The sequence below is a fragment of the Anthonomus grandis genome, chromosome 10 (assembly GCF_022605725.1).
Source record: "Anthonomus grandis grandis chromosome 10, icAntGran1.3, whole genome shotgun sequence".
In the NCBI taxonomy this organism is placed as follows: Eukaryota; Metazoa; Arthropoda; class Insecta; order Coleoptera; family Curculionidae; genus Anthonomus; species Anthonomus grandis.
In genome coordinates, this window is record NC_065555.1 from 6,461,718 (window position 1) to 6,486,207 (window position 24,490).

General features: G+C 33.1%; 2 protein-coding genes across 6 annotated transcripts in view; both read left to right on the forward strand.

The window, feature by feature from the left end:
- Nucleotides 1-9,785: 9,785 nt before the first annotated feature.
- LOC126741328 (kinesin-like protein klp-20) lies at nucleotides 9,786-11,685 on the forward strand. Its single transcript, XM_050447731.1, has one exon. It carries the CDS (start codon nucleotides 9,821-9,823, stop codon nucleotides 11,555-11,557), a length of 1,737 nt encoding a protein of 578 aa, XP_050303688.1. The 5' UTR covers nucleotides 9,786-9,820; the 3' UTR covers nucleotides 11,558-11,685.
- A 9,446-nt stretch (nucleotides 11,686-21,131) lies between these two features.
- Nucleotides 21,132-24,490, forward strand: part of LOC126741325 (protein unc-13 homolog B) — a 353,601-nt gene continuing 350,242 nt past the window's right edge. For all 5 annotated transcript variants that reach the window (XM_050447729.1, XM_050447724.1, XM_050447728.1 and 2 more), the window contains exon 1: nucleotides 21,132-21,454. Coding sequence is in view for 4 of the 5 variants with exons in the window: in XM_050447724.1 (XP_050303681.1) it covers nucleotides 21,433-21,454 (22 nt within the window). In the remaining variant the exon portion in view is untranslated. The remainder of the gene's footprint in view (nucleotides 21,455-24,490) is intronic.

Sequence of the window (24,490 nt, forward strand, 5' to 3'; positions counted from 1 at the left end):
GAATTTTTTCACCAAAAATTGATTTTTTTCGAAATCAAACTAAGCATACCAGCGTCTTATTTGGGTCACCTAGATTACGAAAACACCGGGTTATAACAGGATCCGAGCAGAACTAAGGGAATGAGAGCACTTTGAAAATCCTGAAAAAGTCGTTTTTGACGTCTGTTTTTGAGGCCAAAAATGGGCATCAAAAATGCCATATCTCAGCTACTAGAAGAGTTACGATCTTACGAATAGTCTTGTTGGATTCAGAACGACGAAACTAAGACAAAACCGTTGGAATTTTCCCGATAGCTCCAATAGAAGCCGAGATAAACACCTTCAAAAGTTTGGAATTTTTTATTTTTCGGGTATACCCCCCCGTATCGAATTTTCCCCGTATCGAATTTTTTCACCAAAAATTGATTTTTTTCGAAATCAAACTAAGTATACCAGCGTCTTATTTGGGTCACCTAGATCACGAAAACACAGGGTTATAACAGGATCCGAGCAGAACTAAGGAAATGAGAGCACTTTGAAAATCCTGAAAAAGTCGTTTTCGACGTCCGTCTTTGAGGCCAAAAATGGGAATCAAAAATGCCATATCTCGGCTATCGTAAAAGCTATCACTTTACGAATGGTCTCGTTGGATTCAGAACGACGAAACTAAGACAAAACCGTTGGAATTTTCCCGATAGCTCCAATAGAAGCCGATATATCGACCGTCAAAGTTTGGAATTTTTCATTTTTCGGGTATACCCCCCCGTATCGATTTTTTTCACCAAAAATTGATTTTTTTCAAAATCAAACTAAGTATACCAGCGTCTTATTTGGGTCACCTAGATCACGAAAACACAGGGTTATAACAGGATCCGAGCAGAACTAAGGAAATGAGAGCACTTTGAAAATCCTGAAAAAGTCGTTTTCGACGTCCGTTTTTGAGGCCAAAAATGGGAATCAAAAATGCCATATCTCAGCTATCGTAAAAGCTATCACTTTGCGAATGGTCTCGTTGGATTCAGAACAACGAAACTAAGACAAAACCGTTGGAATTTTCCCGATAGCTCCAACAGAAGCCGAGATATCGACCTTCAAAGTTTGGAATTTTTCATTTTTCGGGTATACCCCCCCGTATCGAATTTTTGCACCAAAAATTATTTTTTTTTTAAATCAAACTAAGTATACCAGCGTCTTATTTGGATCACCTAGATCACGAAAACACCGGGTTATAACAGGATCCGAGCAGAACTGAGGGAATGAGAGCACTTTGAAAATCCTGAAAAAGTCGTTTTCGACGTCCGTTTTTAAGGCCAAAAATGGGCATCAAAAATGCCATATCTCGGCTATCGTAAAAGCTATCACTTTGCGAATGGTCTCGTTGGATTCAGAACGACGAAACTAAGACAAAACCGTTGGAATTTTCCCGATAGCTCCAATAGAAGCCAAGATATCGACCTTCAAAGTTTGGAATTTTTCATTTTTCGGGTATACCCCCCCGTATCGATTTTTTTTACCAAAAATTGATTTTTTTTTTAATCAAACTAAGTATGCCAGCGTCTTATTTGGGTCACCTAGATCACGAAAACATCGGGTTTTAACAGAATCCGAGCAGAACTGAGGAAATGAGAGCACTTTGAAAATCCTGAAAAAGTCATTTTTGACGTCCGTTTTTGAGGCCAAAAATGAGCATCAAAAATGCCATATCTCGGCTATCGTAAAAGCTATCACTTTGCGAATGGTCTCGTTGGATTCAGAACGACGAAACTAAGACAAAACCGTTGGAATTTTCCCGATAGCTCCAATAGAAGCCGAGATATCGACCTTCAAAGTTTGGAATTTTTCATTTTTCGGGTATACCCCCCGTATCGATTTTTTTTACCAAAAATTGATTTTTTTTTAAATCAAACTAAGTATACCAGCGTCTTATTTGGGTCACCTAGATTACGAAAACACAGGGTTATAACAGGATCCGAGCAGAACTAAGGGAATGAGAGCACTTTGAAAATCCTGAAAAAGTCGTTTTCGACGTCCGTTTTTGAGGCCAAAAATGGGCATCAAAAAGGCCATATCTCAGCTACTAGAAGAGCTACGACCTTGCGGATAGTCTTGTTGGATTTAGAACGACGAAACTAAGACAAAGCCGTTGGAATTTTCCCGATAGCTCCAATAGAAGCCGAGATATCGACCGTCAAAGTTTGGAATTTTTCATTTTTCGGGTATACCCCCCCGTATCGAATTTTTTCACCAAAAATTGATTTTTTTCGAAATCAAACTAAGTATACCAGCGTCTTATTTGGGTCACCTAGATTACGAAAACACCGGGTTATAACAGGATCCGAGCAGAACTGAGGGAATGAGAGCACTTTGAAAATCCTGAAAAAGTCGTTTTTGACGTCCGTTTTTGAGGCCAAAAATGGGCATCAAAAATGCCATATCTCGGCTATCGTAAAAGCTATCACTTTGCGAATGGTCTCGTTGGATTCAGAACGACGAAACTAAGACAAAACCGTTGGAATTTTCCCGATAGCTCCAATAGAAGCCGAGATATCGACCTTCAAAGTTTGGAATTTTTCATTTTTCGGGTATACCCCCCCGTATCGATTTTTTTTACCAAAAATTGATTTTTTTTTTAATCAAACTAAGTATGCCAGCGTCTTATTTGGGTCACCTAGATCACGAAAACATCGGGTTTTAACAGAATCCGAGCAGAACTGAGGAAATGAGAGCACTTTGAAAATCCTGAAAAAGTCATTTTTGACGTCCGTTTTTGAGGCCAAAAATGGGCATCAAAAATGCCATATCTCGGCTATCGTAAAAGCTATCACTTTGCGAATGGTCTCGTTGGATTCAGAACGACGAAACTAAGACAAAACCGTTGGAATTTTCCCGATAGCTCCAATAGAAGCCGAGATATCGACCTTCAAAGTTTGGAATTTTTCATTTTTCGGGTATACCCCCCGTATCGATTTTTTTTACCAAAAATTGATTTTTTTTTAAATCAAACTAAGTATACCAGCGTCTTATTTGGGTCACCTAGATTACGAAAACACAGGGTTATAACAGGATCCGAGCAGAACTAAGGGAATGAGAGCACTTTGAAAATCCTGAAAAAGTCGTTTTCGACGTCCGTTTTTGAGGCCAAAAATGGGCATCAAAAATGCCATATCTCAGCTACTAGAAAAGCTACGACCTTGCGGATAGTCTTGTTGGATTTAGAACGACGAAACTAAGACAAAACCGTTGGAATTTTCCCGATAGCTCCAATAGAAGCCGAGATATTGACCTTCAAAGTTTGGAATTTTTCATTTTTCGGGTATACCCCCCCGTATCGAATTTTTTCACCAAAAATTGATTTTTTTCGAAATCAAACTAAGTATACCAGCGTCTTATTTGGGTCACCTAGATTACGAAAACACCGGGTTATAACAGGATCCGAGCAGAACTAAGGAAATGAGAGCACTTTGAAAATCCTGAAAAAGTCGTTTTCGACGTCCGTTTTTGAGGCCAAAAATGGGCATCAAAAATGCCATATCTCAGCTACTAGAAAAGCTACGACCTTGCGGATAGTCTTGTTGGATTTAGAACGACGAAACTAAGACAAAACCGTTGGAATTTTCCCGATAGCTCCAATAGAAGCCGAGATATTGACCTTCAAAGTTTGGAATTTTTCATTTTTCGGGTATACCCCCCGTATCAAATTTTTTCACCAAAAATTGATTTTTTTTTAAATCAAACTAAGTATACCAGCGTCTTATTTGGGTCACCTAGATCACGAAAACACCGGGTTATAACAGGATCCGAGCAGAACTAAGGAAATGAGAGCACTTTGAAAATCCTGAAAAAGTCGTTTTCGACGTCCGTTTTTAAGGCCAAAAATGGGCATCAAAAATGCCATATCTCGGCTATCGTAAAAGCTATCACTTTGCGAATGGTCTCGTTGGATTCAGAACGACGAAACTAAGACAAAACCGTTGGAATTTTCCCGATAGCTCCAATAGAAGCCGAGATATCGACCTTCAAAGTTTGGAATTTTTCATTTTTCGGGTATACCCCCCCGTATCGAATTTTTTCACCAAAAATTGATTTATTTTGAAATCAAACTAAGTATACCAGCGTCTTATTTGGGTCACCTAGATTACGAAAACACCAGGTTATAACAGGATCCGAGCAGAACTGAGGGAATGAGAGCACTTTGAAAATCCTGAAAAAGTCGTTTTCGACGTCCGTTTCTGAGGCCAAAAATGGGCATCAAAAATGCCATATCTCAGCTACTAGAAGAGCTACGACCTTGCGGATAGTCTTGTTGGATTCAAAACGACGAAACTAAGACAAAACCGTTGGAATTTTCCCGATAGCTCCAATAGAAGCCGAGATATCGACCTTCAAAGCTTGGAATTTTTCATTTTTCGGGTGTACCCCCCCGTATCGAATTTTTTCACCAAAAATTGATTTTTTTCGAATTCAAACTAAGTATACCAGCGTCTTATTTGGGTCACCTAGATTACGAAAACACCGGGTTATAACAGGATCCGAGCAGAACTGAAGGAATGAGAGCACTTTGAAAATCCTGAAAAAGTCGTTTTCGACGTCCGTTTTTGAGGCCAAAAATGGGCATCAAAAATGCCATATCTCAGCTATCGTAAAAGCTATCACTTTGCGAATAGTCTTGTTGGATTCAGAACGACGAAACTAAGACAAAACCATTGAAATTTTCCCGATAGCTCCAATAGAAGCCCAGATATCGACCTTCAAAGTTTGGAATTTTTCATTTTTCGGGTATACTCCTCCGTATCGAATTTTTTCACCAAAAATTGATTTTTTTCGAAATCAAACTAAGTATACCAGCATGAAATCAACTGAATTTGATTTTATTAAAGACTAAAGATTGACAATACAAAAACAGAATAGTAATAAATAAAATCAGATTTTCTTACCAGAAACCTGGAATTGCTTGCCGCAAATTAATTAAAACACTACTCCCAATATTGAAAGAGAACTTTTTAGAAAAAAAGTCATAAATTTAAAATAACATCCTTAAAACAAATAGCAAACTCAACCCACGCTTGCATTCATTGAAATGAAAAACAAACTCAAATGGTATGACAATGACAAATGATGTCCTATCAGTCAATGTCAACAACTGTCTATCAGCTCCCTGTCAATTTTGCCAAGCAAGATGGCCGATATACGATTCCCATTTTCACCATACAAGTTTCATCCATGCGACAAAAACAAAATTCCCTTCCACCTTCCTTCATTATTCTTTTTAATTGACGTTTGACATAACGCCGCGAGGTGACAGTATGACCATAGATAAACAGTTTATAGGGGTTAATAATGCATATGACTGTTGAAAGTGTTTTGGCTCGGTTGAATTGCATTGGGTTGATTTTGCATTCGGCTTACGCCCCCCGTGTGCTGTTGGGATGGAATGGATGGGATGGGATGAGATGGGATGGGATGGGATGGGATGGGATGGGTTCGGTTGGCTTGGGTTGGGTTGGGTAAGGCCTTAGCCAACGAAAGACGAAGAAAGAATAGAGGAAATGTTATTCTAAATAGCTGTTATAAAATAACCTGTGACAGAAAGGAAAGCAACTGTGATAATTAATCTAGTCTTCATATTTGCACTTTTTATATTTTATACTTACCTATAACCGTACCTGTGATACTTTATACTTACCTGTAACCAAAACCAAATTTCTCTTCTTTGGTAAATTTTAATTATGGCGCAAACGGTATTTACAGCTCACGATAAATTCAAACCACCGAACATTAAAATATTACAGGGAAATACGGCACGAAAAGTTGCTTCAGAAAACTTGGCTGACGCAGTAGCCCAAAAACTAGAATGCGATATTCAGTGTATCCAGGAACCAAATAAGAACAAGTCCAAACTAAGTGGTAGGCATACATACAAGTCAAATTCACCAGGAACAAATGCTGTGATTAATGTTTCGAGAGCCAGCCAAAATGTAGTTTCAATCTGTAAAGTCGAAAACACAGAAAATTTTGTATGCGTCCAGATCGGTCAAAATTTTATTTATTCCGTCTATGTGTCACCAAACTGCTCCCTGCGAGTTTTCGAGGACTTTTTTACCTAAACCTCTTGTTCTTAGATATTAGACAAAAAATGACAAATCCCAACACGGGGATTATAGTGTGTGGAGACTTTAATTCAAAAAATGTTGCGTGGGGTGGTAATAGAAATGACGAGAGAGGGGAACTACTACAAACAGCACTAACGGCCCAGGGTCTAATTACTATTAATGATGGTAAACATCCAACTCTAGTTCGAAGCAATGCAACATCTTTCATCGATCTAACCTTTGTGTCGGAAAATGTGTTTAGAACAGGAATAATATGGAAAGTACTGGAAGACGAGGAGAGCCTCAGCGATTATCGGTTTATATACATGGAAACAGGGGATAAAAGTAAAAATAGAACAACACGAAACTATATCACATATGCTGATATGAATATCTTTAGGCAAGGCTTCGAAGAAATAAAAAACGAGAACGCTATACAAGACACAAACGAGCTAATAAAAACCATACAAAGCGCTTACCGTAAAGCAGGACAAAGGCTACGAACAAACGAAAACTTTCAACTTCCTTACTGGTGGGACGAAACAATAAATCAAAAAATTCAACTCACCAAGACCGCTGGACGAAAATACCTAAGGGAAATCAGGGATGAAAACAGGACACAAACACTAGAATCCGATTACAAAAGTGCTAGGTGCGAACTAACAAAAGAAATAAAAAAAGCCAAAAAACAAAAATGGAAGGAACTTTATAACCAGCTCGAAGACGACATTTTCGGGTAAGCTTATGATCATTAGATCACAAATGAAACGAAATCCGCCAAAGATAACGCTGTCAGATGAAAGTAAAATGAGTATTTTTAACGGACTCTTTATAACCCAGACCCCAAGTCAAATACCAAGAAGCGACTGTCATGCTGTTTCACCCGAGGTCACAGAGGAGGAACTTTATTATGCGGTTGGCAGAATCAAGCTCGGAAAAGCACCCGGTCCAGATCAGATTCTTCCTCAACACGCGAAAACCATAATTATGGAAAATAAAGAATTCTTCTGCACATTATACAGCAAATGTCTAAGAGATGGCCACTTCCCTAATGTATGGAAAACCGCAAAACTTATTCTATTAGAGAAACCAGCTAAGAACGACGACCATGAGAAGAAGTACAGACCCATCTGCCTTTTGGACATAATGGGAAAGACCCTGGAAACAATTATCAACGTGAGACTAAAATCCGAAATTAATAGAACTGGCGGGCTTAACCCAAACCAATTTGGATTTACAAGCGGGAAATGCACGGTAGATCCTATTGTTAAAATAATAGAAACGATCAAAAGAGTTCCATACCAAATGGTGAGTTTCATATGCGTAGATGTTAAGAACGCATTTAATACAGCATCCTGGGAAAATATTGTGACAGCCCTTAGGGAAAGAGGCATAGCGAGCTATTTGGTGAATATCATAATCTCTTATCTTGAAAACCGAAAAATCCAAGTATCGAAAAAGAATATGGCAGAAGTAAGTGCCGGAGTACCACAAGGGTCCGTGGTCGGACCCACTTTATGGAATACCAATTATGATAGTGTGATGAAGGTGATACCAGTTACTTTGCTAGTTAATGAGAGAGAAAGAATCTACCGCAGAAATAGAAGTCAGCAACACTTGTCAGAACGCGAAAAAGCCGAAATATCAAAAGAGGAAAGAAGGAACACGATGGCAATGTGGCAAGAAAAGTGGTCAACAAGACAAGAAGGGGAAAAAGGAAAATGGACAAGGGACTTGTTTCCGAATTTAAATGCTTGGGTAGACAGACGTTTTGGACACACGACATACCATACAACGCAATTTTTTACGGGCCATGGGTGCTTTGGTAGTTATCTGTTTAAGTGCAAGAAGAGAGCATCAGCAGCATGCATGTACGGAGACAGCGACACGGATGATGTAGAGCATATGCTGCTGCAATGCAGTGAGAAGTTATGGATAGGAGGAAAGGGGGTTTAGTCCGTCGGCTAGACCGGAGTCGGACATAACTGCGCAATAACATCTTTACATGTGTATAGAAACGAGTTTTCCTAAACCTCCACAAAAAAAAAAAAAAACCAAAAAAAAAAGGGTTGGGTTGGGTTGGGGCGCAAGCCCCCCGTGTATTTGTGTGGGTTAGTGTTGTTGTGTGTTGGGTTGGGATAGGATGGGATGGGTTGAAATGGGTTGGGTAGCGTTGGGTTGGGTTGGATTGTGTTCGGATAAATTGTTTTGAGTTAAGATTTCTTAGGGGGCTCACGCCCCCATGTGCTTGAAGAAGGGTTGGGATGAGATTGGATGGGACAGGTTGGCTTGGGTTGGGACTCGACATTTACGAGTTTTTTGTATAATTTTTATACGTAGCCGATACAAATACGTATACTGTTCTGGGTCCATTATTGTTTTTATTTTACATTAATGATATGGTTAGGGTGGCTCAAAAATCAAATATTATTTTATTTGCTGATGATACTATGCTCTATATAGTTGGTCAAAATCTACAGCAAATGGTTTGCGAAATGAACATAGAACTTGTTTGACTGGCTTTGTAACAATAAGTTAAACTTAAATTCCACAAAATCAAAATTTTGTATATTTGGTAGATGGTCGAAGACATCTTCTATTGACATTGAAAGTGTAAGTGTTTGTGTGGATGGACAGAAATTAGTTAACGAGACTCAAATTAAATATCTCGGTGTAATTTTAGACTCGAACTTAACTTTTCAGGCTCATGCGGATATCATGAGAAAGTTTGCTAAAAGGCTAGGGTTCATTAATAGGGTGGGACAAAACTTATCAATGAATACAAAAATAACGTTATTTAATGCTATAGCTCTTCCGCATTTACAATTTTGTTCAACTCTTTTATACAGGGTGTCCGGAAGCTAGATGTAATCTTTTTAAGGGGGTGATAGCTGATTTTATTTCAAACATTTTAAGCTAAATATGTGTAGGTCGAAATTTGTTTATACATTTTTTATGTCAATTTTTGCATTTTTCTCAAGAAATAACAAAATTTCACACTTAAACGGTAATAGAGCGCAAGTTACAATTAGTATGGGAGTTTCAAAGTTTATTTTGTTTTGTCTAATGTGTATTAATAAAAATACGATCAATTTCAAGCTTCTGTGTAAACTTATAGAAAAATTACATTGTAGTCAATTTTTAAGGAATTTAAACCCATAGAGGTAAAAAAAAATCAAAATTAAGTTTTAAATGTCATTGTCGGGCATTTAGAACCTCACGAATAGTTTTTTCAATCAATTTTTTTTCAGTTATTTATACCCTTAAGGGGCAATAAAAAAAGCAAAAAAATGTAAACTCTTAGGGGTATTAAGGATAAAACAATTTTGAGATATTTGGAATTCAAGAGGCAGCAAAAGAAGAAACGTCAAAAATTTTGAAAAAAAAATCAAAAATTTTGGAAAAAAATTGTCATTTTTTGACATTCACTTTCTTATAGATAAGAAAACAACGTAATTTTTTTAGGCATTTAGAGTCTTAGGGGCAAAAAAAATCATTACTTTCAGGCACTTAGAGAAAAAGGCAAAATTGGAAATCATTTAGACCTTAAGAGAAAATTATCATTAACCGCGAAAAAAATGAGAGAACGAAATCCAATAAAAATACAAGAAGTGCAAAAATATGAAAAAAGGATCAAACAACGCATGGTAGAAGACGTGACATAAGAAGAAGAAAAAAAGAAAAAAGAGGTTCTAACCTTAATTTCAATGTCAATGTTTATTAAAAGTCTCCTGACAAAAACAGAAAAAAAAATGACAGACCGACGCCCATCACCAACCGAAAACGTAAAAGTTTTCATAAGAATCCGCCCCCTACAGCCCACAGAGACCAGTAGCAACCTTACCATACACTCCGACGACTCCGTCACCATCAACAGCCCAAAAGAACCGAAAACCTTCAGTTTCAGTAAAATCTTCGACGAAAAATCCACCCAGTTGGACGTTTACCAAACTGTAGCATCACCACTGGTCAACCAAGCCCTAAACGGTTACAACGGCACCATTTTGGCTTACGGCCAGTCCGGAACTGGTAAAACTTTCACCATCTTGGGCGACAACAAGAGTACGGACCTGCGCGGTATCGTTCCTAACGTATTCTCACACATACTGAGCCAAATCGCCTTGAGCGACAGCAGCACGTCCTACCTACTCACCGTCACTTTCCTGGAAATCTACAATGAGGAAGTGAGAGACCTGCTGAGCTACACCGGTAAGAAACTGGAAGTGAGGGAGAGTCCGGAGTATGGAGTTTACGTGAAGAACCTCTCGGGTGTAACGGTGGAATCCACTGAGCAAGTCTTCGATATCATCTCCAAAGGCTTGAAAAATCGAGCGTTAGCTTGCACCAGCCTAAACACCCAAAGCTCCAGATCCCATGCTATATTTACCATTTTAATAGAAGCCAAACATGAGGATCAATCAACCACTTATGCCAAGCTGAACTTGGTCGATCTAGCTGGATCTGAGAGAGCATCCAAGAGTATGGCCTCTGGAGATCGCTTAAAGGAGGCCAGCAAGATCAACTTATCCCTAAGTGTATTAGGCAACGTCATTTCAGCCCTAGTGGATAACCCCAACAGCCACATCCCTTATAGAAATTCCAAGCTCACCAGGCTGCTCCAGGACTCCTTGGGGGGCAGCTGTTTGACCTCCATGATAGCAACCGTAAGCCCCTGCATGGAACATCTGGAAGAAACTTGCTTCACCTTAATGTATGCCGTTCGGGCGAGAAAAATCAAAAACGTCATCAAAAGAAACGAGGAGAACCTCAGCGTCCTGAGGAGCTTCGAGGAGAAAATCAAGACCTTACAAAAGCAACTCAACGAGCTCGAGAGGGGCCAACTGGTAAAAAAGAAGACTAATAATAAAGAGAGAGATATGGAGCTTGAAGCTGTTAAGAACCAAAAGGGGGAGCTACTTGCTAAGCTTAGTCAGCTGCAAAAGAAGGTCCTTATTGGTGGGGAAAACTTACTGGAAAAAGCTGAAATTCAACGTGAACTGTTGAACTTTAGCGCCAAAGAGCTTCGGATGCTCGACAGCTCGCATCAGCTCCTGCAAGAATCTTTGGAGGAGAAAAAGCTGCAGAAGCACCTGTTTGAACGCAAGAGCTTATCTTTACAAGAGGAAGATAAGCTGCTGGACTTCCACCTAAAAGAAACCCAAAAGAAGCTGAATAAAGCAAAAACACTGCTCTACAACAAAGAGGCGGAGTATCAGAACGAGATCAGCAGCCTCCTGTACACCAACAAATGTTTAGCAAAAGACATGGGCCTGGCCCATTATATTATTAGCAAAACCATCCCTCAGGAGCACCTCGGAACCATCCAGGAGAGCGTTTATTACGACGAGGAGTCGCAGGAGTTTAGGTTGAAGTTCATAGCGCATTGTGGGAATAATTTGAAGAAAATTAGCTTGGGGCATGTGGAGGCTTCTCGGGTCGGTTCTAATGCAATGAGGAGACGTTACCGGAAGTACCCTAATGAGAAATAACTTTTTTGTTTTTTAACTATTAAGGGTAAAGAGGGGGTAGTGCTGATAAGGCATGTTGATATAGAGCAAATACAAGCTAAATGTGTGAATTTTATTAAAGTTTTAATAAAATTATGATCTTTTCTCGAGTGGAAGTTAGGTTAGACTCGTCATTTCTGACCGGGAGAAATGCAAGGAAATGCATTTCTGGTGCGCTGCGGCCGGGGTCAAAGGTCAAACGCCGCCGATCCTGGTCCTCCGGATCGATCATCCTGGATGGAGTTAATACCGGAAAATGTAGGTTTCTGGTTTATTAATTTTTGATGTGCCCTTAGGGATTGGGATTTTGTTGCTCTATATTTCCGTTGGGAAATTTAATTAAAAAAAAAAACACTGGAAAACTCAATTGCGTGACTTTCTCAGTTGGACCAAATAATCCGGAAGACTCTAACTATTCAGAAAACGTCAGGAAAAATATTTGAAAGTCAACAGGTTTGGCAGGAAAGAGTGTCAAAGTTGAGTGCCTGGAAGATGAAATGTCAAAACCTAATACCTCAGAAATTAATGGGAATATTGTAATAAAACAAAAATCAGAATATTAAGAAAAATGTCGTTGAGGGTCTAAACCAGTCTAAGCAAAAATTTCTTAGATATACCTGGTTGATAAAAGTTGTGCCTAAGAGTCAAGTATTAGCAAGATAGTAACTGAACTCAGTTTGAAGCCCAATATCTGAAAAACTAGTGGGAATGTTCTTGTGAAATAAAATCGAAATTTTAGCAAGAATGTTCCTTAAAAATCTTGTAAAGTCCAAGCAGAATTTTTTGAAATAAGTCTAGTTCTAGAAAATGATGCTTAAGGGTGAATGCAAAGAAATTATGCTTAAAAAGTGACCACTCAATTGGAAGCCAATATCTCAACAATTAATATGAATATTCCTATGAACTTACAAAAAAATATTTTAAAGAATATTCTTTAAAAATATTGTTGAATGCTTTCAATAGTCCAAGTAAAATTTCTAAGTTATTCGCGTTCTTAAGGAGTGGTGTCTAAAAGCCAAGTTTAAAATGTGACTACTCACTTTTAATACCAGTATCTCAAAAACTAATTAGAACATTCTTATGAAGTAAAAAGCAGAATATTAAGAAGAATGTTCCCTAAAAAATTTGTTAAGGGTCTAGAATGATCCAAAAAAAAATTGTTGAGATATGCCAGGTTTTAACAAGTTTTGTCTTAAAGCCAGGACCACTCATTATAAAACCCAATATATCAAAATCTAATCGGAATATTCTTATGACATATAAAACAGAATATTAAGAAGAATGTTCTATTAAATTATTATTCAATGTTTAAATTGGTCCAACCAAGAACATCTCAGTTATGAGTATTTATAAAGTGCTTAGGTATAGAATTTAGACCTCTAGATGACCACTCACTTCAAAGCCCAATATCTCAAAAACTAATGTGAATATTCCTATGAAATAAAAAGAGGAATATTTGAAAGAACATTGTTTAATATTTTTATTATGTCAAGTACAAATTTCGAAATTATTTGTGATTCTAAGGGGTTAATTGTCTGAAATCCTACAAGCAAAAATTTCTGAGAAGACCACTCACATTAAAACCTAATATCTTGAAAACTAATAGGAATATTCTTATGAAATAAAAAACAAAATATTTAAAAAGATATTCCCTAAATATTTTGTTCAAGGTCTAAAATAGTCTAAATAAAAATAACTCAGATATGTGTGGTTTTATAGAGTGGTATCTAAAAGTCAAGCTTGAAAATTGACCATTCACTTTAAAACCTAATATCTCAAAAAGTAATGGGAATATTCTTATGAAATAAAAAGCAGAATATTCCAAAAATATTCGCTAAAAATTTAATATAGGGTTTAAAATAGAATAAACAAAAATTACTGAGATATCCGTGCTTTTATATAGTGGTGTCTAAAAGTCAAGCTTGAAAAGTGACCACTCATTTTAAAACCTAATATCTCAAAAAATAATGAGAATATTTTTATAAAATAAAAAGCAGAAAATTAAGAAAAATGTTCCCTAAAAATTTTGTTCAAGGTCTAAAATAGTCTAGATAAAAATAACTGAAATATGCGTGGTTTTATATAGTGGTGTCTAAAAGTCAAGCTTGTAAAGTGACCACTCACTTTAAAACCTTATATCTTAAAAACTAATAAGAATATTCTTATGAAATAAATAACAGAATATTAAGAAAAATATTCCCTAAAAATTTTGTTCAAGGTCTAAAATAGTCTAAAGAAAAATAATTGAGATATGCGTGCTTTTATATAGTGGTGTCTAAAAGTTAAGCTTGAAAATTGACCACTCACTTAAAAACCTAATGTCTCAAAAAATACTGGGAATATTCTTATAAAATAGAAAACAGAATATTAAGAAAAATGTTTCCTAAAAATTTTGTTCAAGGTCTAAAATAGTCTAGATAAAAATAACTGAAATATGCGTGGTTTTATATAGTGGTGTCTAAAAGTCAAGCTTGTAAAGTGACCACTCACTTTAAAACCCTATATCTTAAAAACTAATAAGAATATTCTTATGAAATAAATAACAAAATATTAAGAAAAATATTCCCTAAAAATTTTGTTCAAGGTCTAAAATAGTTTAAATAAAAATAACTGAGATATGCGTGGTTTTATATAGTGGCGTCCAAAAGTTAAGCTTGAAAAGTGACCACTTATTTTAAAACCTAATGTCTCAAAAAATAATGGGAATATTCTTATGAAATAAAAAACAGAATATTAAGAAAAATGTTCCCTAAAAATTTTGTTTAAGGTCTAAAATAGTCTAAATAAAAATAACTGAGATATACGTGCTTTTATATAGTGGTGTCTTAAAGTTAAGCTTGAAAAGTGACCACTCAATTTAAAAACTAATATCTCAAAAAATAATGATAATATTCTTATGATATAAAAAAACAGAATATTAAGAAAAATGTTCCCTAAAAATTTTGTTTAAGGTCTAAAATAGTCTAAATAAAAATAACTGAGATATGCGTGGTTTTAATTAGTGCTGTCTAAAAATCAAGCTTGAAAAGTGACCACTCATTTTAAAACCTAATATCTCAAAAAGTAATGAGAATATTTTTATGAAATAAAAAACAGAATATTAAGAAAAATGTTTTCTAAAAATTTGGTTTAAGCTCTAAAATAGTCTAAATGAAAATAACTGAGATATACGTGCTTTTATGTAGTGGTGTCTAAAAGTTAAGCTTGAAAAGTGACCACTCAATTTAAAACCTAATATCTTAGAAACTAATGGAAATTTTCTTATAAAATAAAAAACAGAATATTAAGAAAAATGTTTCCTAAAAATTTTGTCCAAGGTTCAAAATAGTCTAAATAAAAATAACTAAGATATGCGTCCTTTTATATAGTGGTGTCTAAAAGTCAAGCTTTAAAAGTGACCACTCAGTTTAAAACCTAATATCGCAAAAACTAATGGGAATATTCTTATGAAATAAAAAGCGGAATATTCCAAAAATATTCTTTTGAATATTTTTGGAATTGAAACCGTGTTATGAAATAAAAAGCAGAATATTCAAAAAAATTTTCGCTAAAAATTTAGTACAGGGTCTAGAATGGGCTAAACGAAAATTACTGAGATATGCATGATTTTAAATAGTGGTGTCTAAAAATTAAGCTTGAAAAGTGACCACTCACTTTAAGACCTAATATCTGAAAAAGTAAAGGGAATATTTTTATAAAATAAAAAACAGAATATTAAGATAAATGTTCCCTAAAAATTTTATTCAAGGTCTAAGATAGACTAAATAAAAATAACTGAGATATGCGTGGTTTTATATAGTGGTGTCTAAAAGTCAAGCTAGAAAAGTGACCACTCATTTTAAAACCTTATATCTTAAAACCTAATGGGAATATTCTTATGAAATAAATAACAGGATATTAAGAAAAATGTTCCCTAAAAATTTTGTTCAAGGCCTAAAATAGTCTAAGTGGAAATAACTGAGATATACGTGCTTTTATATGTATAGTGGTGTCTAAAAGTCAATCTTGAAAAATGACCACTCAATTTAAAACCTAATATTTCAAAAAGTAATGGGAATATTCTTATGAAATAAAAAACAAAATATTAAGAAAAATGTTTCCTATAAATTAAGTTAAGGATTTAAAATAGTCTAAAAAAAAATTACTGAGATATGCGTGGTTTTATATAGTGGTGTCTAAAAATCAAGCTTGAAAAGTGACCACTCATTTAAAAACTTAATATCTCAAAAAGTATTGGGAATATTCTTATAAAATAAAAAACAAAATATTTAAAAAAATGTTCCCTAAAAATTTTGTTTAAGGTTTAAAATATTCTAAATAAAAATAACTGAGATATGCGTGGTTTTAAATAGTGGTATCTAAAAATCAAGCTTGAAAATTGACCACTCATTTAAAAACCTAATGTCTCAAAAAATAATGGGAATATTCTTATGAAATAAAAAACAGCATATTAAGAAAAATGTTCCCTAAAAATTTTGTTCAAGGTCTAGAATAGTCTAAAAAAAATAACTGAAATATGCGTGGTTTTAAATAGTGGTATCTAAAAATCAAGCTTGAAAATTGACCACTCATTTGAAAACCTAATGTCTCAAAAGGTAATGGGAATATTCTTATAAAATAAAAAACAGAATATTAAGAAAAATATTCCCTAAAAATTTTGTTCAAGGCCTAAAATAGTCTAAATGAAAATAACTGAGATATACGTGCTTTTATATAGTGGTGTCTTAAAGTTAAGCTTGAAAAGTGACCACTCAATTTAAAAACTAATATCTCAAAAAATAATGGGAATATTCTTATGATATAAAAAAACAGAATATTAAGAAAAATATTCCCTAAAAATTTTGTTTAAGGTCTAAAATAGTCTAAATAAAAATAACTGAGATATGCGTGGTTTTAATTAGTGCTGTCTAAAAATCAAGCTTGAAAAGTGACCACTCATTTTAAAACCTAATATCTCAAACAGTAATGAGAATATTTTTATGAAATAAAAAACAGAATATTAAGAAAAATGTTTTCTAAAAATTTGGTTTAAGCTCTAAAATAGTCTAAATAAAAATAACTGAGATATGCGTGCTTTTATATAGTGGTGTCTAAAAGTCAAGCTTGAAAAGTGACCACTCATTTTAAAACCTAATGTCTTAAAAAATATTGGAAATATTCTTATGATATAAAAAACAGAATATTAAGATAAATGTTCCCTAAAAATTTTGTTTAAGGTCTAAGATAGACTAAATAAAAATAACTGAGATATACGTGCTTTTATATAGTGGTGTCTAAAAGTTAAGCTTGAAAAGTGACCACTCACTTTAAGACCTAATATCTCAAAAAGTAATGGGAATATTGTTATGAAATGAAAAACAGAATATTAAGATAAATATTCCCTAAAAAAATTATTTAAGGTCTAAAATAGTCTAAATAAAAATAACTGAGATATGCGTGGTTTTATAGAGTGGTGTCTAAAAGTCAAGCTTTAAAAGTGACCACTCATTTTAAAACCTAATATCTCAAAAACTAGTGGGAACATTCTTATGAAATAAAAAGAGGAATATTCAAAAAAATATTCGCTAAAAATTTATTATAGGGTCTAAAAGAGGCTAAACAAAACTTACTGAGATATGCGTGGTTTTATATAGTGGTGTCTAAAAATCAAGCTTGAAAAGTGACCACTCAGTTTAAAACCTAATATCTCAAAAACTAATGGGAATATTCCTATAAAATAAAAAGCAGAATATTCAAAAAATGTTCGCTAAAAATCTAATACAGGGTCTAGAATAAGCTAAACAAAAATTACAGAGATATGTCTGGTTTAAAATTGTGGAATCTAAAAATCAAGCTTGAAAAGTGACCACTCATTTAAAAACCTAATATCTTAAAAAATAATAGGAATATTGTTATGAGATAAAAAACAGAATATTAAGAAAAATGTTTTCTAAAAATTTTATTTAAGGTCTAAAATAGTCTAAATAAAAATAACTGAGATATGCGTGGTTTTATATAGTGGTGTCTAAAAGTCAAGCTTTAAAAGTGACCACGCAGTTTAAAACCTAATATCTCAAAAACTAATGGGAATATTCTTATGAAATAAAAAGCGGAATATTCCAAAAATGTTCGCTAAAAATTTAATATAGGGTCTAAAATAGGCTAAACAAAAATTACTGAGATATGCGTAGTTTTATATAGTGGTGTCTAAAAATGAAGCTTAAAAAGTGACCACTCATTTAAAAACCTAATATCTCAAAAAATAATAGAAATATTGTTATGAAAAAAAAAAACAGAATATTAATAAACATGTTTTCTAAAAATTTGGTTTAAGGTCTAAAATAGTCTAAATGAAAATAACTGAGATATACGTGCTTTTATATAGTGGTGTCTAAAAGTTAAGCTTGAAAAGTGACCACTCAATTTAAAACCTTATATCTCAAAAAATAATGGGAATATTCTTATGATATAAAAAATAGAATATTAAGAAAAATGTTCCCTAAAAATTTTGTTTAAGGTCTAAAATAGTCTAAATATAAATAACTGAGATATGCGTGGTTTTATAGAGTGGTGTCTAAAAGTCAAGCTTTAAAAGTGACCACTCAGTTTAAAACCTAATATCTCAAAAACTAATGGGAATATTCTTATGAAATAAAAAGCGGAATATTCCAAAAATATTCGCTAAAAATTTAATACAGGGCCTAGAATAGTCTAAAGAAAAATAACTGAGATATGCGTGCTTTTATATAGTGGTGTCTAAAAATCAAGCTTGTAAAGTGACCATTCACTTTAAAACCTAATATGTCAAAAAATAATGGGAATATTCTTATGAAATAAAAAATAGAATATTAAGAAAAATGTTCCCTAAAAATTTTGTTTAAGGTCTAAAATAGTCTAAATAAAAATAACTGAGATATGCGTGGTTTTATAGAGTGGTGTCTAAAAATCAAGCTTGTAAAGTGACCACTCACTTTAAAACCTAATATGTCAAAAAATAATGGGAATATTCTTATGAAATAAAAAACAGAATATTAAGAAAAATGTTCCCTAAAAATTTTATTTACGGTCTAAAATAGTCTAAATAAAAATAACTGAGATATACGTGCTTTTATATATTGGTATCTAAAAGTTAAGCTTGAAAAGTGACCACTTATTTTAAAACCTAATGTCTCAAAAAATAATGGGAATATTCTTATAAAATAAAAAAAAATTATTAGGAAAAATGTTCCCTAAATAATTTGCCTGGGGTCTAAATGAAAATAAGTGAGATATGCGTGGTTTTCTATAATGGTGTCTAAAAGACAAGCTTGAAGAGTGACCACTCACTTTAAAACCTAATATCTCAAAAAGTAATGGGAATATTCTTATTACATAAAAAACAGAATATTAAGAAAAATGTTCCCTAAATATTTTGTTTAAGGTCTAAAATAGTCTAAATAAAAATAACGGAGATAAGCGTGGTTTTAAATAGTGGTGTCTAAAAGTCAAGCTTGAAAGTGACCATTCATTTTAAAACCTAATATCTCAAAAAGAAATGGGAATATTCTTACAAAATAAAAAACAGAATATTCCAAAAATGTTCAGTAAAAATTAAATACAAGATCTAGAATAGGCTAAAAGAAAATTTTGAGATATGCGTGGTTTTAAATAGTGATGTCTAAAAGTCAAGCTTGTAAAGTGACCACTCACTTTAAAACCTAATATCTCAAAAAATAATGGGAATATTCTTATGAAATAAAAAACAAAATATTAAGAAAAATGTTCCCTAAAAATTATGTTCAAGGCCTAAAATAGTCTAAATGAAAATAACTGAGATATACGTGCTTTTATATAGTGGTGTCTAAAAGTCAGTCTTGAAAAATGACCACTCACTTTAAAACCTAATATCTCAAAAAGTAATGGGAATATTCTTATGAAATAAAAAACAAAATATTAAGAAAAATGTTTCCTATAAATTAAGTTTAGGATTTAAAATAGTCTAAAAAAAAATTACTGAGATATGCGTGGTTTTAAATAGTGGTATCTAAAAATCAAGCTTGAAAATTGACCACTCATTTAAAAACCTAATGTCTCAAAAAGTAATGGGAATATTCTTATAAAATAAAAAACAAAATATTTAAAAAAATGTTCCCTAAAAATTTTGTTTAAGGTCTAAAATAGTCTAAATGAAAATAACTGAGATATGCGTGCTTTTATATAGTGGTGTCTAAAAGTCAATCTTGAAAAATGACCACTCACTTTAAAACCTAATATTTCAAAAAGTAATGGGAATATTCTTATGAAATAAAAAACAAAATATTAAGAAAAATGTTTCCTATAAACTAAGTTTAGGATTTAAAATAGTCTAAAAAAAATTACTGAGATATGCGTGGTTTTAAATAGTGGTATCTAAAAATCAAGCTTGAAAATTGACCACTCATTTAAAAACCTAATGTCTCAAAAAGTAATGGGAATATTCTTATAAAATAAAAAACAGAATATTAAGAAAAATGTTTCCTAAAAATTTTGTCTAAGGTCTAAAATAGTCTAAATAAAAATAACTGAGATATGCGTGGTTTTAAATAGTGGTGTCTAAAAATCAAGCTTAAAAAGTGACCACTCATTTAAAAACTTAATATCTCAAAAAGTAATGGGAATATTCTTATAAAATAAAAAACAAGATATTAAAGAAAATGTTCCCTAAAAATTTTGTTTAAGGTCTAAAATAGTCTAAATAAAAATAACTGAGATATGCATGGTTTTATATAGTGGTGTCTAAAAATGAAGCTTGAAAAGTGACCACTCATTTAAAAACTTAATATCTCAAAAACTAACGGGAATATTCTTATGAAATAAAAAGCGGAATATTCCAAAAATGTTCCCTAAAAATTTTGATAAGAGTCTCAAATAGTCTAAGCAAAAATATCTCGAATATGCCTGGTTTTAAAAAGTGGCGCTTGAAAATGACTTCTTACTTTAAAACCCAATATCTCAAAGACGAATGAGAATATTCTTATAGAATAAAAAACAGAATATTAAGAGGAATGTTCCCTAAAAATATTAGGCATCTAAGATAGTCAAAGCAAGAAATGTTGAATATGAAGATGGACACAACTTCAATTGCCTGGAAGGACTAATTGCTTATCCTCTAAGAACCTGAAAAACACCAAAGAAATTAAGAAAAAAATTGAAGGAAACTTTTATGGATTATGGAAAAAATAACAATCGATTATCTGGAAAGAAGATGAAACTTAACTGTAAGAAGAAGAGGAGGTAGGAGAAAAAAAAGAAGACGAAGAGGACGAAGAAGACGAAGAAGACGAAGAAGACGAAGAAGACGAAGAAGACGAAGATGAAGAAAACGAAAAAGAAGAAAAAGAAAAAAAACCTCACAATCTTCTAAATCCCCCAACATTTCTCCCTAACAACAACCGACGCCACTGACTTTACACCGACCCACGCGGGCGCCTCTCGTCTAGACTCTCCCGGTGATCGTTTTCCCGGTGGTGATGTCACGGCGCAGTCGCACTCCCTTCCCCCCAACCTCCCCTAACCCGGACGTCGGCGTCGCGACGCTACGCCGGGCCAGTATGGCCGACTTTTCTGCACCCTACGGACGTCACCGAACGTGCATGGTGACGTCACCGGTCGCGAAAATCACCCTTTTCCTCCCCCCACCACCATCACAACTAGATTAACAACCATCCGCGTTCGTTTGCCTCATTATGGTGGTGATGAGTTGGTGATTGTTTATTTATTTATTTTTTTTTTAAATTATAATTTTTTGATTCACACAGTTTTGTTTTCTTTTTGTCTGTTTTGTGGTTGAGTGGACTTTAGGCGTATCTCCGACCTGGGGGAGGGGGAGAAGACTTTCTTGAACCACGCTGGATTCTAGGATGTCCTTATTGAGTGTTACAGGTTCGTTTTTTTCATCAGTTTGTATGTGAGTGGGTGGTTTTAAGTCTGAAATCGACCGCAAAAGGGCTAAAAGGCCCCGAGGGATTGAGCGAGTGCCTCAGTGACACATATATAAGGGTTAAAGGGCCAAATGAGGTTATGCAACGTTGGCCCTTGAACTTGTCATTTCTTTTTTTTGGAGGTTTCTGAACTATGGATAGCTAGCTTTGAAGTGGAAAAACTGAAAAACCTAATGGAATATTCTTCTTGGTATTAAAAGGAGAATATTCAGAAGAACACTCTCTGTAAGATTTAAGTCAGTTTAAATGAGTTGTGTCGAGATATTGGAAGCTATAAGTGGTCGACTGATAATGTTTGATCTTTAAAGTGGCTGCTCACTTCACAGTCCAGAATCTCAAAAACTAGCTGGGATATTTTGATAAAATAAAAACTAGAATATTCTAAAGAATATTATCTAGATTTTTTTTAAAAGTTTTAAGTTAGTTTGCATAAAGACTTTCAAAATATTGACTTTTTTAAGTGGTGATGATCAAAAAACAAGTTTGACCCTCAAGGTGTCCACTCACTTCAAAGTTTAAAATCTCAAAAACTATTTGAAATATTCTTATGAAATAAACACTTCAACATTCTAATGAATCTTTTATATAAAGTTTATTAAATATTTAAGTTAATGTAAATAAAAGTTTTTGAGTTATTTGCTTTTTTAGGTAGTGAGGTCCAAAAAAGAAAATTGATTCTCAAAGTGACCACTCGCTTTAAAATCTAAAATCTCAAAAACTAATTGGAATATTTATATGAAATAAAAATTAGAATGTTCTAAGGGGTATTCTAAAGAAGTTTTGTAAAATAACAAAAACAATTTAAATAAGAGGTTTAGAGGTATTGGCTTTTTTTAGTAATGGTATTCAAAGAGGAAGTTTGACGCTCAAGGTGACCACTCGCTTTGAAGTTTAAAATCTCAAAAAATAATAAGAATATTCTTACGAAATAAAAAGCAGAACATTCAAGGGAATATTCTTAAGAAATTTTATAAAACATTTAAATCAAGTTAAATATAATTTTTGAGATATTGGCTTTTATAAGTAATGATATCCAAAATGAAAGTTTTGCCCTCAAGGTGACCAGTCGATTTGAATTTTAATATCTCAAAAACTAATAAAAATAATTGTACGAAATAAAAAGGGGAATATTAAAGGGAGTATTTTTAAGAAATTTTAATAAACATTTAAATTAGTTCAAATAAAAGTTTTTGAGTTATTAACTCTTTTAGGTAGTGATATCCCAAAAGGAAAATTGCCCCTCAAAGTGACCACTCGCCTGAAAGTTTAAAATCTCAAAAAATAATAAGAATATTCTCACAAATTAAAATACAGAACATTCAAGGGAATATTCTTAAGACATTTTGTTAAACATTTAAATCAAGTTTAACATAAGTTTTTGAGATATTGGCTTTTTTAAGTAGTGATATCCAAAGAGGAAGTTTGACTCTGAAGGTGACCACTCGATTTGAAGTTTAATATCTCAAAAACTAATGAAAATAATGTCACAAAATAAAAAGTGGAATATTCAATAGAGTATTCTTAAGAAATTTTGGTAAACATTTAAATTAGTTTAAATAAAAGTTTTTGAGCTATTAACTCTTTTAGGTAGTGATATCCCAAAAGGAAAATTGCCCCTCAAAGTGACCACTCGTTTTGATGTTTAAAATCTCAAAAAATAATAGGAATATTCTCACAAATTAAAATACAGAACATTCAAGGGAATATTCTTAAGATATTTTGTTAAACATTTAAATGAAGTTTGACATAAGTTTTTGAGATATTGGCTTTTTTAAGTAGTGATATCCAAAGAGGAAGTTTAAGTCTGAAGGTGACCACTCGATTTAAAGTTTAATATCTCAAAAACTAATGAAAATAATGTCATAAAATAAAAAGTGGAATATTTAGTAGAGTATTCTTAAGAAATGTTGGTAAACATTTAAATTAGTTTAAATAAAAGTTTTTGAGTTATTAACTCTTTTAGGTAGTGATATCCCAAAAGGAAAATTGCCCCTCAAAGTGACCACTCGTTTTGAAGTTTAAAATCTCAAAAAATAATAAGAATATTCTCACAAATTAAAATACAGAACATTCAAGGGAATATTCTTAAAACATGTTGTTAAATATTTAAATCAATTTAACATAAGTTTTTAAGATATTGGCTTTTTAACGTAGTGATATCCAAAAAGGAAAACTCATCCTCAAAGTGACCACTCACTTTAAAGAACAAAATCTCGAAACAGAATTGGAATATTTTTATAAAATAATAAATGGAATATTCTAGAGAATGTTCTCTAGAAACTTTGTTAAATATTTTTTAATTTATTTTAAGTAAAATTTTTGAGATATTAGCTATTTTAGGTAATCATGTCCAAAAAGTCTAAAAACGGTAAAAGCTAATAGAAATATTCCTATGCAATAAAAAGTAGAATATTCAAGAGAATATTCCCTAAATACTTTATTAAACATTTAAATAATATTTTTAAAATAATTGTTTTTTTTAAGTGGATATGTCCAAAAACGGAAATTTGACCCTCAAGGTGACCACTCGCTTTAAAGCTCAAAATCTCAAAACCTAATAAGAATATTCTTATAGAATAAAAAGTGGAATATTTCCGGGAATATTCTATAAAAATATCATAAAATGTTTAGGCTAGTTTAAATAAGCATTTTTGAGATATTGGCTATTTAAGGTAGTGATGTTCAAAAATGATGTTTATCCCTGAAAGAAATCGCTCACTTCAAACTTCAATATCTCAACAACCAATGGTAATATTCTCATCAAATAAAAAGTAGAAATTTCAGAAGAATATTCTCTAAACACATGCTTATTGACTAAAACATTTTAAATAATATTCGTTGCAAAAACTTCTAAATCTGAACCCCATTATACGTCGCGTGCGAGAAGCCGACTCTAATCGAGAAAACAAAATTTTTGAATAATTTGCGTGGAAAGTGGACATTTTCCCTCAATAGAGGGTCTCTAGGTAACCCACAA

What these genes read in the sequence shown, in the direction of transcription:
- LOC126741328 (XM_050447731.1), top strand. Translation starts at nt 9,821, where the DNA reads ATGACAGACCGACGCCCATCACCAACCGAAAACGTAAAAGTTTTCATA.